The following is a 17,564-nucleotide window of genomic DNA, read 5'->3' on the forward strand; positions in this document are numbered from 1 at the left end:
GTTGTGCTAATTTTGTGGTTGTTGATAATATATTATGAAATAAACTAAGGGGCAAAGTTTTATGTTGAAAACCAAGTAAAAGACTTAATACTCCTTATATTTTAGGATATAAAGAGTAGCAAATTTTATTGTTGATTTAGGATGTGTCGTAATGTGTTAATAGGCTAGGCCGCTTCCTCGTTTATTGTGACTTTGTACTGCTTAACAGTGTATTTCATGTCAAAACTCTTTATATTGAAGTTTCTTTAAACTATCAAACAAATCCATCTTTTAAGGCCAATGAGCTTGATCCAACGAAGCCTTAAACCAAGTGAATGCATTACATTTGACATTTGTCAACGAACTATCCCATTTGTCAACTGAATGGATGGCCACAGTATCGGCAAAGCGAAGTACACCACGTGCAAAGGGAGAATTCCTGGATGAATGATCATGTTCTTCAAGGACGATATGGAAGAATTTCCAAGGAATCGTGTGGCGATCTGCTGTAGCGAAGTACACCATAGAATAATTTTGAGATGGATGGCTGTGAGGCGTTCACAATTTCGCGGAATCTCGCTTGAACAGTTGAACTTAACAAATTTCGAGCGTCTCAAGCAGGTCAAAACAATATCTAAAAACGTGAATATTAGGAAAGAACCTAATATCAAATAATTAAAAGGGGTGATGCTTCGAACCCAGGTCGTCTAGCTCACCACCTTGTGGAGCTAGTTGGAAGACCCTGGGCGTTTCAAACGTCAAAACAAGATCTCAACTGCTTGAGGTGCATTTCGAATGGTTTGTTTGAAATTTGTTAAATTTATTTGAAATTAGCGAAAAATCGACCTCTCCCAACGGGGCTCGAATTTCACTATTCTAATGATATTGTAAAGATTACTCATGATCAGCACTTTCAGAATAAGTACAACAAAGTTTTTCTTTTTTTTGAGGAACAGGGTGTGTCTGAATCTGATTCAGAACTCAGAAGTGTCCGGTTCATTCATGTTAGCATTAAACCAAACAAAAAACTGTTGAGCCTGCAACTCTGCATGCAGTAACCTCTCTAATAAGCATTCGTTGATCAAGGCTGGCTCTTGAGTTGTACAAACGGACCAAAACAAATTTTTGCCATTAAAAAAAGCAAGAAAACGAACAAATTAGCATCGAAAATATATCATATGGCCGTGCAAAGATAGTGGCAACATGATCAGATCACTTCTCCTGATAGATGTATATACCACACGGATCATGCATGCGTGCATTGCAGTCGCCATGCACACGCACGCAATTGCTCGGATCACACGATGGACAGATTCCTCCGGTGAGGCCGCGTCAGCTCGTCGGCGTCGGCGTCGGCGTCGAGCTCCGGCGCATCGGTGGACATGGCTTTGTCGTTCACGCTCACGCGCGCAGCGGCGCGTTCGCCGGACGTGGGCGGCGCGGCGGCGGCGGCGGTGACTGGTCTCCGGCCGAACAGGTTCTTGAACCCGAGCACCAGCCGAGACTTGAGGCCCCTGGTGTTCGTGGTGTCCTTGGTGATGACGGCGGCGGCCGGCGCGGCGAGGTCCTCGCCGTCCCAGAGCCGGCTTCGCGGGATCCGGAAGCTGGCGGACTTGGCGGACGCGCGGTCTATGGCGGCCGAGGCCGTGGCCGCGGCGGCCGCCGCCTGCTCGGAGCGGCGCAGGCGCGTGCGGAGCCCGGCGAGCTCGCGCTCGAGGCTGTCGATCCGCTGGGTGGTGGCCTGCATGGACGCCCTGATGTGCGCCGACTGGCGCAGCACGGCGTCGCGCTGGAGGATGTCGCCGAGCGTCATGCTGCTGGCGGCGTCGCCCGCGGCGGCGGCGGTGGCGGCGAAGCCGCCACAAGCACCGAATGCGCCGGAGAGGGAGCTCTTGAGGAGCGAAGCAGGCGGCGCGGCGGAGCTCGGTGCGCCGGCGGCGCCGGCGTGGTGATGGTGACCGCCGCTGAGCAGCATGGAGTGGTGGGAGTGGAGCTGCTCGACGAGCATGGCCTGCACGACGAAGCGGAGCGGGAGGCGCGGGTTCTGGACGAGGTGCATGAACAGGTGGTGCGACAGCTTGGTGCAGTTCACGTTGTAGCACACCCTGCTCTTCTCCTCCTCCGTCAGCTTCCCCCTGTGATTCTGCATCCATCCCAAATTCAGTGCAGATCCAACACAAAAATCATTAATGCCGTGTTTAGTTCCAAACTATTTCTTCAAACTTCCAACTTTTCCATCACATCAAAACTTTCTTACACACACAAACTTCTAACTTTTCCGTCACATCGTTCCAATTTCAACCAAACTTCTAAATTAAGTGTGAACTAAACACATTCTAAATACATTTTTACACAAGAGATGCATTGAATTATGGTCTGTCAAAATGCTGATGAATTCCTCTGAACTTCTTATAGAACTTATTTTAAGATAATGGAAATTGTTTATATCTTCGGATTCTGTCTTTAAGGTACATGACCATTAAATTTGTGAACTCTTACCAGATTTAAATTGTTTGTTTCAAGATCCTACAAAATTCATCTGAGACTCATGGCTAGAAAATATTATAACTTGAGTTGTGACTTGTAGAATGCAGGGTGCAACACAATCCTCAAAAGCTCAACTTCCTTTGACCTGTAGCCCAGTAGGATAAGGATTGTGCTAACCTGTACCTCCAATGACAACTTCCTTTGAACTCAACTTAGCACCAAAGCAAAAGTATACTAATAATCAGATGATTAATGATTAGTGACTAGATGATTAGTTTTCAGAGCATAGAATCTGATGCATCTCCATGACTCCGTGTATAGTTTGCTTCAGCACAAAGGTTCTGCAGCTAATTAGCCTATCCAGGTTGACTTGCAATTAGTTACTACTCCAAATAGTGCTGCACCTATCCAGTATCCAAGTATGACTTGCATTGGGAGCAAGGAATCTTGATCCTACAGTTGAGCTCTACGAGGATTGCTTTGCATTCAGCAACAAATTCGCCACAGTGCACTGCTTCCGAAACCAACCGACACACTACTTCAGTAGCAAAATGCTTACAGCTTGATGAATCATTGGATCACGTGATGAACAGTTCAAGGTCTAGCGAATTTTCGTTCCCCCGAGTATTTAATTTGACTCGACCATGCTACTATATCAACTTGGCATAAATTTTAACAAATTTTGGGAATTTGATGTTGTAAACTTTTTTTTTTACTTACCTGCAGGTAGTGATCAACGATGGTGTACATGAGGTCGTGGTCGTGGGCGAAGCGCGCGCGCATGGCCTCGACGGCGACCTCGAACTCCTCCACGGGGAGCGCGGCCACGTCGTCGAGCCACCTGCCGTCGGCGCCGCCGGACGACGCGAGCGTCTCGAGGCACCGGACGAGCAGCGCGGCGCCGGCGCCGGCCGCCTCGCCGCCGAGGAACGCCGTGCACGCGCGCAGCACCGCGGCGGCGCGGCCGTGGTCCGTGGCCACCTCCTGGAAGAAGTAGTCCTCGGCGCGCCGGGCCAGCCCGTCCTCGCCGCGCAGCTCCAGCCAGTCCGCCGCCGCCCACGCCGCCGCGAGGCTCCCCGGCGACAGCGCCGCCTCGGCGCCGTAGCACGACGCCACCGCGTCCACGAACGCGTCGACGGTGAGCCCCGCCGGCAGGTCCACGGCGACGTCGCTGCACTCCGACAGCCGCCGCTTCAGGTAGCTGCTCTGCGACGTGATCGGATCCTACCAATAAACCAAATTAAAACCTTGCTAAAAAAATGGAAAAATGCTCTTGTGAAAAAACGTGGGTAGCTGACATGGGATCCACGAGTTACGGGTTCACGTGTCAGTCAGTTAGGGCATGTTATTATAACCAAAATAAACTAGAGCAAGTTAACAATATTGTCAAAATTTTAGCAAGATTTCTTATGTATTTATCAAATTTGGCAACATTTTTTTAACTTTTCTAAAAAAAATAGTATAGTTGAAAATAGCATCAATTTGAACAACCTGAATAGTAAGTTAAATGATCTATTTTTAAATTTCACGCATCATGAAACATAATGTTATTTATCTATACTTCATCGTCTCTTAGCTTGTGACATCAACGATTTGGCAGAGACAGAAGAACAATCCAACAGGTGTACGTGTCGTACTACGAAATCTTGGAACTTATTATGAGAGAAAAACCATTGCCAAACAGGATGGAGCTGGAAATGTCGATCTGGCGAATGGTTCCATGGTTCCATGAGCCCACAAAGATAGCAAGGCCAAAGTATTTGAGCGGATTGGATCTTGATTATTTGCAAATACTACAAATGACAGCAGGGTTGGCAATTCCGGCACTCTACCAGTAACAAATGACCCTAGTAGAACTGCATCCTGCAGCTCTGCTACGCTATCCGTGAGAGGAAAAGAACAAAAAAGACGCCATTAAATTCCAACTTTTCAGAAGTTATAACTTTCTTGTGTTTATGCATCTCGCAGGTGGCACCAGCCTCAGAAGTTCTAACTTTTCAGCCTTTAAACACACGGTTGCTGTACACTGTACAAACCCCATTAACTCTTCACTAAACTGGAATGCACAGTACAGCACAAGAAACATTTCAGTCTGCTACCTGCACAATAGTACTAGAACTCCTAATGAGCAGCAGTTAATTCTGCAATAACTTGCAACTAAAGGTTGCTTAGGAGTATCCTAGAAAACCATGTCGGCCAAGTTGAGCACAGTTAAGAACTGATGCAGACATGACACTAACGTTCAGAGCTTCCTAAAGGACACTGATAGTAAATTTTGAAGAGATCTGTCCATCTAACCCACATTTATTCACACCTTCCTTTTGTTTGGTTAGCATGAATGCAATGCTTATGTATGTGTACGTCGACGAAATGCCATGGTCCCAATCCACCATAATTCATATTCGAATTCCAGCAATATTACCTGTAGAACTGCGTCAAATTTAATAGCCAAACTGCGTACTACCTAGCACATGTTATATTGAAGGGACCAAATCCTAATGATAATGAATACCCCTATTCCACACAAGATCTCTTCTTCTCCTAGCCTTCTACTACTACTGTATTCAATTCAGTTCAAAGTTCAAATCATCACTGCAGCCTGCAAGGTAAACCAATGCAGGAATACAGGAGCAGTACAAAAGTGCAACGAGGATGGAAGGCAGTAACTTGTCGAGGCAGTAACTTCGCTGACGGTTACTGAATGTTTACAAATCCCTCCTGCATCCCAGTGCTCAGACCAAGGCAGGGAAGTAAATGTGCTACAGAATTGTCATCAATAATTTTGCCTCTTGCAATGCCATTGGGAGCTGTTCCTCGTGGGGGGCAGAGAAGCCTGTGGCATTGCGGGCTCACTACTCTACCTTCTTGGCCCAAATTTAAGCACAACCAAACTGCTCATCTACCTGCAAACCTTTTGCAGGATCTCTTAATGCAGAAAAATTTAATTGATGAATGCCATTATAATCCATGTATTTATGCAAGTTCCAGTTGATGAAGGATTGAAAGCCACATTTGCCAGTGCCACTACATTGATGAAATTTGCAGGCACATAATTTCTTTTTTAGGCAGAAAATGGGCATCTGCCCAACGAATTCTTGTGCAGTGCGGCTAAACCATAAGGATGTAACCTGAAATGTTGTATACCTAAAGAAGGCAGTAGCCCAGCCACAGTGAATCTATGAGCACTGTCTTTTTGGTGCAAGGAAAAATGCACAGTAACTAATGTGAGTTACTCCCTTCCCTTTCTTACCATCACAAGAAACGTATGACCAGATGGATGTGGACTGATCATGCATTGCCATCCGTCCGTTTCTATCCAGCCGGACCCGTATTAATTTGCCATGAATAATTTGTTTCTAACAGAAGACATGCAGCTGCAGCATGATCTATTACACTATTCAATTTTTAAAAACTGCCAGGACTGCAGGACATCACTAACGCAGCAGGTTAGAAAATTCAGTCACATTCTAATCGGTAATAATATCCTTCAAAAAAAATCGGTAATAATAAGATACTATGTGTGGTAAAAATTCGATAAAGGACGGCGTTCGAAATCAGAAAGAAGGACTGAATTTTTACCCTGTGCAGAAAGAAAGCAAGTGTTCAAGAAAGGAAGGGTCTTTCTTACCCTGTGCAGAGCGAAGCAATGTTCTTGGACACGGACGATCACATCCGGCTTGCACGGCCCATTCGCCCGCGACCTTTCGCCGATGCATCATCAGAACAGAGAGGAAACAAAATTCAACACCGATCTCCCAGTCAGATTGCGAAATTCACCACCACCACCACAAGAACCAATCAACCGAAAAGATCAACAACTGAAACTGCAGCAAACGTTTACGTACCACTCGCGCACCGCGTTCCTGAGCGCCGCCGGCATGGCGAACTCCTCCGCCGCCGGAGGCGGCGAGCACGACCGCGACGTGGCCGCCGGAGAAGACGACATGGTGGGCGAATCGAAGCACTCCTCTTCTTCTTCTTCTTCCTCCTCCTCCTCCTCTTCCTCTTCCTCCTCGTGGTCGTCCTCGTAGATGGTGTCCACGACGCCGAGCTCTTGCCAGCTTCTGCTCATCTCCATCTCCATGACGCCTTCGAAATCTCTCTCGCCTTCACCTTCTTGTCCTATCTACCGCGTCACCGCTGCGCTTCTAGTACCGGGCGACGCCATTACAATTACGGGGAGGGGGTGGTGTTAAATCGGGGCGGCAATGAATGCGTGCATGTGGATGATAAATGCTGTGGCACCCTCATCCATCTTCTTCTTCCTCTTCTCTCTCACTCCCAGTGGTGGTGTCCTTCAGGCTGCACTGCAACTGCAGTGCTGCAGCTGGTGCTTATATGAGGTTCTTTTGTTTTTGAACACTGTGTCTTGTGAGGGGTGGATGGAGAGGAGGATCAGAGATAGCTGCAGCCAGTGGTGTACTGGTGTGGCTGTTTGGTTGGTAGCCTGATAGGTGGTGTGGTTGCAAGGTTTGCGCGAGATCTGGACCGTTGGATCGGGCAATGGATGGTTCAGATTAGGCGAGCCCATCTTGTTACCGAGGTTTTGTAGGGCTTTATGGCAGTTTAATGGTTTAACATATGTTACGCATCATTGCTGAGGAAGTACGGTGCGAAAAAAAAACCTAGAATCTTAAAAGAATTAAGAGATGGCAATTCCTACTATAGTGAGCAAAATTCAGGAAGTAATCAACATATGGAGAGTTTTTTTTTTCTAAAACATATATATGGATCATGTGTAGGGCTAAAGATTTGGCGAAATTATTGTAAGCGTCTTGAGCTGATCTTTTCTTTTCTTTGTTTTTATTTTCAGCTTCTGAGCAGGTTGGTTTTGTGGGTAATACCTATCCAACCAGCTTATGCACAAAATTGCTACTTTTCCTAACTATATATAACACAAGCAGTTTGCTGGCTCAAATTTAAAAATATATTTTCCTTTTAAAGTTTTGTTTATATATTTCCTTCGGAATGGGGAAAAATAAACTAAAACACCAATATATATGAACATGGTCTATTAGATTTAGAGGTTATTTTTAAGGCTGCATTCGATCTGCACTTTTAAAGATAGATTTTTAGTGCACTCAAAACAAGAAACCTTATTATCACATGATTAATTAAGTATTAATAATTATAAATTTTAAAAAGATTTGTTTGAATTTTGTAAATAACTTCTATACATTTTTTAAAAAAAACACATCGTTTAACAATTTAAAAAGTGTGCTAACGAAAAACGTGAAAATTGAAGTTTGGAGTTGAAGAAAAGAATTAGACCTAAGTCTGTTTAGCAATTGTTAGATCTATCTTGACACGTGCTAGCTCATCTCAAAACATAATCCAAGGTTGATAAAAAAAAAGAATGCCCTAGTTTGGAGAGTGATCGACCTAGAAGATTCATCCTAGTTTGGAGAGTGATCGACCTAGAAGATTCATTCATGCACATTTGTCGAGCATAAATCTATGGTAAAAATATCGATTAGATTGCAGACGTGAGTAAGTTAGCACTTAGCACGGATTCGTTATACTTGTCATGTACAGTTTGAGTAACTACAACATTTTCTATGTCAGTACTATAATGACATAGATGTATTGTTGACATATGCGGTTTGTTCGTCCATTGCATTTGTCGTATGGACTATGGACAGATGAAAGGCTGTCGTCGGTTTAATTTGTCTTCATGGGCGGATGGGCCTCTCCTTCTGTACGTAGAACAATCACATGGTTGATGGTTGGTCAGCATAGCAGATCTCGCTGAATTAAAAGATGTAACTGTTGTTTTTGCTGACACGCTGTTCCAAGGGTGCTTAGCACGCAAGAGCGCTGGAGGTGCGTCGAGATTCGTGCGGTGTTAGGCCACACGCTGATGCCGAAACGATATGCGTTGTACACGACTACCACGTAGTACATGCTTCAGCAATACTCCCTCCAGTCACGTGATGGAATTTATCCTTTGAACTTATTCAAAAATTTGTTTTATTGTTAAATATAATTTAAACGTGACTTATGTTTTTTTTTCTAAATTACACAGTACCACGCAGACACTCACAACGCACGCACGCTCACCCCTATGAACGCACGCACGCACGCACCTACTCCTATGAGGATCTTCGAAGACTGGGCCGGCAAATCCATCTTGGAGATCGCACGCAGCTCACCCCTATGAACGCACACACGCACGCAAATCCTACTCCTATGAGGATCTTCGAAGACTGGGCCGGCAAATCCATCTTGGAGATTGATGAAGTCACCGCAGGCGCTTCGCCGTCGCCTACCGCTGAAAGCACAAGCCGTTAAATCCTAAAAAAATATGCCCCCACGGAAAGTCGAACCCAGGATTTAAAGTGCTACTGAGACTCTTGTAACCACTGAGCTACATGCTCATGTGACTTATGTTTGTATACATTTGCATTAAAACTTTGAATAACATACATGGTAAAATCTCGTGATCAAAGTTAACTGTGTATATTTATGACCAGTGAGAGTATATGTTTGATAATTTTGGAGTTCGTAATTCTTGTTCTGTACGTGTTTGTGTTGTTCTCGATCTCCTTTTTTGTTGGATGCACCTAACCTAGTATTAGTTTTCCGTCCACTTAATTATAGGGAAAAATCAGTACACAAATTTAATTACACGTGAGATACCACGAAAGCTTGCACTCCTTGCTTTTTTTTCAATGTGTTGGTTAATTAAGGATCAGGGAGCAACAAAAGTCAGGCGCATTAAGATGAACAGTAGGAGGAACAGTGTATTCTGTTAGACAGTTAGAGAAGGATACTTTGCAGCTGGAAGCCTTCACTTAAGGACAGAAGTTGCAACTTGCAACCGTGCCATCCATGTTCAGATACAACTTTTTGAAACCTTCCATCTCAAAAGAAATACGGAGCAGTAAAATTCTGAAACTTGACCAAAGCAAAGAAGAACATGGTGGGCATGGCTGATGGCTCTCTCATGTCATGCGACGAAACGCAAGTTACGGAGCTGTTGAATTCTTCCCGAATTGGATGCGGTTTCTCGGCGTGTTTTTTTTTTCTTTTTGTTCTGTTCAACCTGACGCTAGCAGAAGTTCAGAACTAGGAACTCGCCGTGGCAGACTTAGGGCCTATTCACTTTAATGCCAAAAAAAACCTTACCAAATTTTAGCAACTTGCTAAAAATTTTGCAGGATTTCTTATATAGTTACCAAAATTTGGCAAGAAATTAAATGTAACCACTTTTTTTGTAACTTTACCAAAATTTAATAGGGTTGAAAATGGCATCAAAGTGAACAGACCCCTACGTAAGCTACTCATAGATATACAAATCACGAGGATGATCATTGAGTTGACAATTCGTTATTGGTTTTTTTCTCCATTTTATATGTATGGTCATGTACATTTTCGAATACAAGTCAAAAGATAAATGTAGGCGAATGATTGGCAGAACTAGTGAAAATATGAGCGGTGATCACCTTCATCTTACGCTCGTAGGTAGAATCGGAACTTTGTTTCTTACATGGCTAACAACAAATCAAGCAAATTAAACCAAAGTAACAAAACCTAATAAATCAATAACGGTGCAAATTTGCAAAACCATCCTTCAAACTTAATGGTCCTCCTCCCGTGTTGCTCATTTCCGGCGATAAGCTGACCCGGCGGCAACCACGGCGGCCGGCGGCCGGCTTCGCTCGTCCTCGGCAGCACCGGTCTCCTGGACGGAGCCCGGCCGTGCGTCCTCCGCCGCCGATCCGGCGAGCTCCCAGTAGTCGATCAGGTGCCTCCTGCTGCCGCCGCCGCCGCCGTGGGAGCTCCCGTCCTGCGACGACACGCCGCGGTAGCCGCCGCGCTGATCGTTGCTCCTCCTGATCGCGTCGATCACGAACGGGATCAGCCCCTCCATTTTTGCCACAAAACCCCTCTCCTCTTTAGTAATCTTCTCTCCCCCTTCGTCTCGCGGTCGCGGCTGCTTGTGTTGCTGTGGTTGGTTACTTGGGTTGGTTGGTGTTACGTTCATGGCTGTGGCTTGTGTATTTGTAGAGGCCACGAGGTCGTGGCGGCGCGGGCGAAACGGGGTCGCGCCTGGAGAAGGTGGCTTCCGGTGGGCGGTCGTTGATTGGGGTGGAGTACGAAGATTTCCTTCGTGTTCGTCGTCGTCGTCGGGCTCATCTTCTCATCCGGAATTCAGGATTCCGTTCTGCTTCACATTTTCTTTTCTGTATAGATGCGTGGGACTCTGGAATAGGGGAAAGGATGAGAGGGATCTTGTTTTTCAGGGGGCGCGTACACACGAAACCGGAGCACAGCAGTGCGTTTGCTGCCGTAGGTTGGGTTCTGGGTTCTGTTCTTTTATTACTTGTCATTCTGGAAGGCGTGCGAATTTGCAAATGTTTTTTCACATGAAAATGTTTTTCTATTCACAAGGAGTTAGCTTTTGATGTTTTTCACACGAAAATGTTTTTTTTTTCACACCAAAATGTTGTTGCTTCATAACAACAAACACAAATTCATTTTAGTTACTCTTTTTGACCTATGTGGTACTCAGAAAAGAACAGAGTATTCCTTTAAAATCCTTCAAGAGGTTTCAGAAAAGAGAGAGGTCGGTTTGTGCCTTTTGGCATAAACAAAAGAACATGTTGGTCACGTGCTCGATAATGCGAGAAAAAAAAGATTTTAGTGTCCATGTTTGATGGGCTCGCTATTACGATTAGAAGGTGCAATTAACCCACCATTAGTTTAGAAAGACTGGGCCACCCCCTTATCAGCATGACACATCACGCTTAACAATCCGAAGCATATGCCGTTCGTCATGAGTCGCGTGTATTAATTCCATCTGCTTGGCTGCTTCTTCGCCTGTCAAAATCTGCAGGGCAATGCAAAACCACCACCCACTTGCATGCACAGCGCAACAATCCGCGGCCCGCCGGCGCAGCAACAGCGAAGTCTGCGACCTCGAGTCGCCCAGCGAGAATTTCTAAAACCCCATCGGAATTCGGAAGTGGCGACGAGCACTGCAAATCACGTGGTTTGCGACCATGACGTGGAAAATTCAACGAGAACGGCGGTTTTTTTGACCGATCTGACGTGCAAGGCTCAACAGCCTTTGTTACTTTTGACACGCCTTGATTCATTCTCCCCAGCAGCTATACAGAGAGGGCACCAACCAACTCTGATTTTGTTGAGTTGAAAGTGATTTTTATCACTGCTTCTGCATTGCCATCAAGCAAATCCCCACGGCAATTGGGTGTAACATAAGGGAGTCATTGCCAGAAAATGCGAGAAATATCGGCATCCGGCTTGACCAAACAGCTATGGAACCACGGGGCACGGGAGAAACGTAGTATAGACATAGCAGGCAAGATCCAACCAACTGACGTCAAAATAAAGCCATGGGGGAGCCCAGCAATAAGAGGAGCAAACTAGCATAACAGTAACTTCATTGCAAAAACTGCAAAAGTAGCAGATTACACCATATAGTCACGAGCGCGTCCAGCGTGCTCAATTTCAAGCAGACACTAGAATTCAGAACTTGCGAATATAGTTGCAAAAAGCAGACAATAGACAACCAGTACGACCTTGGCAACAGCATGCCTTTTAAGTTCGATAACTTCTTGACACATTACTATCATGATGATGTGACTCAGTAATCCTTTCGCCTTAATCCCTTCCAGCATAGGATGAGGCTGGCCCACGCCCATCAATTTCTGGATCTGAAACAGAGGAGAGGAATAGTCAAGTTTACATTATAGCATGAGAAAGTAACCAAAATAATTTGAGCAAGACCAAAGAATTAATATGCATACAGCTGCTTTCGAAGTGTTCCTGCGTAAGTAGAGCGAATCAGACTCGTTGCAGCTGCGGCGTCCTTCCCTGGGCCAGCACAGTCATGTGATTGGCTGATTGCTAATCAGAGTCTTCATACAATCCCTCATCGTCAGAAAGCTCATCAAATGACCGGATATCTAGCTGGTAACGCAAGATACCACCAATGCCACCGAATCCTCTACAAAACTGAGATCCCTCTTGAGATTTATTAGTGACAAACTCAAGCGAGCAACCAAACTTCTTGTATTCATTAGCAAACCATTCCAGAAGAGACATTTTTTCCTGAACTTCCAACTCAGCATTACTAGCCGGATCACGGAAATTACTCTGGTCAGCTTCCTGCTCTTTGTTAAAATGTTTGATCACAGTTTCACCAGATGCACTGTTCTTAAGCACATATCTGTTGGTTTCAAGGTTCTCCCACACTATTAGAGTCTCAACAGCACCCATCTCAAGAGCTTTAAGAGTGTCATCAACCCCAAAGACATATTTCCCAGTATCTTGACTGATCTCTTCAAAATACTTGCCAATTAGCTTCTTCTCCTGTATGAACTTGACATTTGCTAGAATCTCAGCTGACAATTCAATAGCTTGGTTGAAACCATTCTCGCCACCATAAGAAACATCAACCACATTAAGTATCTTGGCTTGAAGTCGTTGATCAAACATGTCAGACTGACTCAATTCTGTCTTAAAATCAGCAGAACCAGCGAGGATTAGGCCTGAAACATTAGGCTGACTTGTAGCAGGATTAATGAAGAACTGAGTAGCAAGCTCAGCTGTTTTCCGGACATAATTATGGCGTTTCTCCATCCGAAGACGAGCAAAACGCAAAGCAGATTGTCCTCCTCTACCATGCTTCTTTGGGAGATCAACAGTGAATTTGTGAAGCACCTCACGTGTGTTGCCACTTAGTGTGCCAAAAAGAGTACCATTACCATCCATAACAATGAACCCAAACTTGTCATCAGATTCCAAGAGCTCATTCAAAGCTTCAGTGTGGAACTTGTTATCACAAAGATACAGTGATACATTGATAGGCTTGAAGGGTTCAAAATCAATGGTAACCTTCTTTTCCTTCCCATCTTCAGTAACAATGGTTCCAGTGTAGAGAACCAATCCATTTGGAGGAACTTTGTTATAGAGCTTCAGCCTCTGCTGAGCTGAGGTAATGGCAGCCAAAACAGACTGACGATTGACTCTACTCTTGATGTTTGAGGCGGTACCATATTCATCACCCAACATCTTAGCCACTCGCGCAATCTGGTCACGTGGAGGCATAATAAGAGAGATCATGCTTGTGCCATTTCCTCTAGCTGACTCCAGAGCCTTGATTAGCTTCTTAATCTTCCAGATCTCAATGTTCCTATCAGTTTCATGGCTGTCAGACATCTTGACAGAGCTTGGATGACTGGCTCACCTGTACAATGCCAAAACACAGGGATATAAGGGATTTGAAGGGAACATTAACCAGACAGTTCACTCAAGAAAAACTTGCAAACAGATTAAAAAAAAACACAGAACAAAGACAAGTCATATTATTGTTATATAGTACATTCAACTTTCTTGTTGACACAAGCTCTGTTCATGATACCAAATTGGACATGGACATGCTAAATAAGAAATGATACCTGTCTCCTGTACAAATTAATCAATAATGAGACTGATTTCTTCAAAGCAGCATGCTCTATTACTTTATACGTAACACAGTGAAAGAACAAGAAAAACAACCACCGTTTATCTTACTAAATATCTCACAACAAAATTTCGGCAGCAAAGGTACTATCAAATAACCACAACACTCAGCAGACAAGGTTAAAATTAAACCACAACACTCAGCAGACAAGGTTAATATTGCCCAATGGGTGGCAAATTTTGGTTTGGTTTAGGAAAAGGTAGGTTACGAAATGTGAAAAAGGTTTTCATTTGCATATACTCAAATGATTTTTGCAGCTAACATGAAACAATCATGAACACATACGATGTTATCACTAGGTTACAGGTACTTGGTAACATTTTTTATGTGGGACAAACATACTGAAATAAAATAAAGCATGGAGTTAACCCCCAAGACAAATGAAGGACCTGCATAGCCATGTAAAATTTTCAGAATCGGAATGTCACCCAGATAAAATAATAAAACCAACATAAAATCTAAATTATATCCAAGAAACAGAATTTAGTTTCAATAATCACAAAACCGAAATAGAGAGTACACTCATGAAACAAACGGAAAGTACAATTAGTACTAGTCAACTAGATATCAACTTGGAAAATCACAAAACAATGAAATATGGAATATAATCAGTCAATAAAGTTAAAACAGCACATCTTAGATGTATTTATCTTCTGCCAACAATGTAATAAAAAATTAACTATAGGCAATCAATATAATTAAAGTAAATCATTGTAAGACCAAACATGCATCTGTCACCAAGACTAAGATAGAAGATAAGAACTAAACCTCAGGCTAACATTTTAAGATCGAATGGCATAAATTTATAGAAGTTGCATTGACATTGACATGGTCAGTGTTTTGTCTTTACAAGCTACCAGAGTCATAGAAGATCAAGAAACCTTCTTAACTTCTTGATTGCCATGTTCATCAAGGGGTATTCCTTCTAGTTCATGTTCTACTAGCAGTCCAGCACATACATTTTCAGTTACCAGTTACTTCCAAAATCAATAAGGCAAACGTGCAGCAATCTACAGATTTCAGAATGTTTGAATCTTTAAAATCATGTAAATTCAGAAAAAAAACACATAGTTTGCTCAATGCTCACTACTACTTCAAGTTAACCTAAATGATACATCACCAATGAAAAGGAAACTATTAGCGCAACAAAACATACAAGAGCAGAATGCAACCATGAAGAAGACATATAACATGTAATTTTCAAACCAACAACGCTAAAAAGAGCGCCGTGAACTTGAGTAACCGCATGTCCGCATGGCACCATAGCAGGAAGGCTCGTCTAATATGACAATAACTCCAAGCATTAAGGAATCAAAATAACCCGATTAATATCCACGATGGAAAATAGCATGTATTCCTATGTTAATACACATCCCAGTACGCTACTTCAAATAGCCAACAAACAAAGCCATCTCCTGGCAGGCAATTACAACTTACAAACACAGCATGGATCCAAATACATCCACCTAAATTAGTGGCCTAAATCAGGAAAATCGCGCGGAACAGCCATCTAGAGTACTTCCCGCACAGATCCCGAGACCGGGAGGCGAAGGATCACTACACGCCCTAGAAATTTCGCCACAGAACTAGGTCCCAATCACTCCCGATCCACCTCGCGCTACCAGTACACCGGATCCAGACTCTAATCTCGACCAAATCTGACGACCACACGAACCATGAAAACAACACAACCCGCGACGATTCAACAGATCCAACCTGCTCCCGATCCGCCGCACCCACGCAGCTCCGAACGATCGGGGGAGAAGAAGCACGAGACGGGATCGGATCGAGGGGGCGCAGGAGGGAGGAAGAGGAGGAGGGGCTAGGGTTTCCTTACCGAGGAGGAGGGAGGAGGAGGAAGAGGGGAGCGCCGACTTCTCGCGGGTGGGAAACCCTCGCCTCTGAACTTCTGGTGTGGTCGGCTGTTTCGGAGAGAGAGAGAGATAAGGCCCCGGAATTGAACCACGCGATATAACCCTCGGTTCCGTGGGGCCCACCTGTAAGCCGGGGTGCGGCTTGGTGGGGGGGGGTGGGGCTTTGGAGACGACGGGATCGGAATGGGTCCCATCCGGCGGCTTTCCCAGGATCTGGATGGACGGTTGGATCGTCACCGCCCAGAGGCGAACGGACCGGATTGGGCCGAATTTTTCTGCACCAATGATTAACAAGTGGGCCTAGTTTCTAGTTTTGTTGTCCCCAACGAATTTCTTCTACCCTTTCTTTTTCAAATATCCATGTTATTATTCACACGTTTCAAACATCTTCTTGTTACATTTTTATTAAAATTAATAAATTTTTTTTGCAAAAATATAAAGTACTTACTTTAGCTAATACTCCTATACCATAAATTTTATGGATTTAAAAAAGTATCTTATACAGAGTTATTTGGTTCACTACCAAAGTTTTATGGATTTAAAAAAGTAGCTTATTTGGTTCACTACCAAAGTTTATCTCACCATGTCATAGCTTAGATTAGGCAAGGTGTCTATTTAGTTTGTGCCACGCTTATGGCATGATTCCTCCATCGTGACGTGGGTCCGATATATCATTTTGCATATAAAAGTGTGGCAAGGTTTTATATGGTGTTGCTTCAGAGAAATGTTCCAATAGGACAGAGTGCCCTTACATAGAGTTGACTTAATAAATCTTATGTTGTAACGTTTATATGTTGTATTTGTTTGTTGCAGGTTTCTGGTCCATTTGACTAACAAGAAACGATTGGGTGTGTTAATAGTAAACTAATGTCGAATGTTCTATACTTGCCTCACAAAGTTGCGTCGTTTTTTATACAGTGGAGAAGTTTGACTCCTCATAAGCTTTTGGGGGCCTTGGATGCTTAAAGGAGTCACTGCTTACCAATGTCCACGATGAGAGGACCAAAAAACTTCTTAAGTTTAGAGGACTGGAGGAAGGTGGAATTTAGTCGACCTAGCCCATGAGAAGATCAATGTGTTTCTAAAAACATGGTTGAAGATCTTTTGTGGTGGTAGTTTGCTAGTGTTTTTAGAGGTTTTTTAGTTATGGATTGTTAAGTTATGCCAACAGCTAGGGTTCTTCGCCCGCCGGGACATTGTGTTTCATTTCGCGCTGGCATCCTTAGTTTTGTTCTTTTATTTTGTTATATGGATCTTTAAGTTGGGTGAAAACCTTTTTGTCTAAAAGTGTAGCAAGCTTATTCTCTTTTATGGCTGAAGTATGATTTCAATTTTGTTGGCCACGTGTTGGACATGTTAGCTAACATAAGTATGACAAATTTTCAGTAATGTGGGTACGCCAATCAAACAGTCCTCGGAAGTACCCAAAACCATGTTAGTTGTATCCACTATTACATAACACGTAGAATCCACTTGTAGTCTCGAATTATGCCTAGTATGAAAGGTGACCTGGAAAGAAGATGATGTATAAAATGGTTATTGGAACCATAGGTAACCAGAAAGGCTAGAAGTTATAGTTTTATGATAGAACATCCGTAAAATGTGTAATTTTTTAATTAATCATGTTATTAAATTTGTAGCTTTACGATAAATTGGATAGAGCATCTATAGTTTTACAAAATTTACTCAAATAAATGTTGGATGCACAAGGAGGTAAATAATTTCGTTGATGT

General features: G+C 43.7%; 2 protein-coding genes across 3 annotated transcripts; both read right to left on the reverse strand.

Moving 5' to 3' along the window:
• Nucleotides 1-956: 956 nt before the first annotated feature.
• LOC4343756 (BTB/POZ domain-containing protein At3g49900) lies at nt 957-6,632 on the reverse strand. The gene is made up of 4 exons (XM_015790303.3): nt 6,312-6,632; nt 6,095-6,167; nt 3,187-3,690; nt 957-2,122 (listed from the first exon to the last, which is right to left on the reverse strand). Exons 1-4 carry the CDS (start codon nt 6,548-6,550, stop codon nt 1,277-1,279), a joined length of 1,662 nt encoding a protein of 553 aa, XP_015645789.1. The 5' UTR covers nt 6,551-6,632; the 3' UTR covers nt 957-1,276.
• Nucleotides 6,633-11,856: 5,224 nt separating this feature from the next.
• Nucleotides 11,857-15,902, reverse strand: LOC4343757 (eukaryotic peptide chain release factor subunit 1-3). Of its 2 annotated transcripts, none has more exons than XM_015791809.3 (3): nt 15,795-15,902; nt 12,240-13,681; nt 11,857-12,146 (listed from the first exon to the last, which is right to left on the reverse strand). In XM_015791809.3, exon 2 carries the CDS (start codon nt 13,651-13,653, stop codon nt 12,340-12,342), a length of 1,314 nt encoding a protein of 437 aa, XP_015647295.1. In that variant the 5' UTR covers nt 13,654-13,681; nt 15,795-15,902; the 3' UTR covers nt 11,857-12,146; nt 12,240-12,339. The 2 variants fall into 2 exon arrangements, with proteins under 2 accessions (XP_015647295.1, XP_015647296.1); XM_015791810.2 differs by having other exon boundaries at nt 15,674-15,902.
• Between the last annotated feature and the right edge of the window lie 1,662 nt (nt 15,903-17,564).

This window comes from Oryza sativa, chromosome 7 (genome assembly GCF_034140825.1).
Source record: "Oryza sativa Japonica Group chromosome 7, ASM3414082v1".
Taxonomy (NCBI): Eukaryota; Viridiplantae; Streptophyta; class Magnoliopsida; order Poales; family Poaceae; genus Oryza; species Oryza sativa.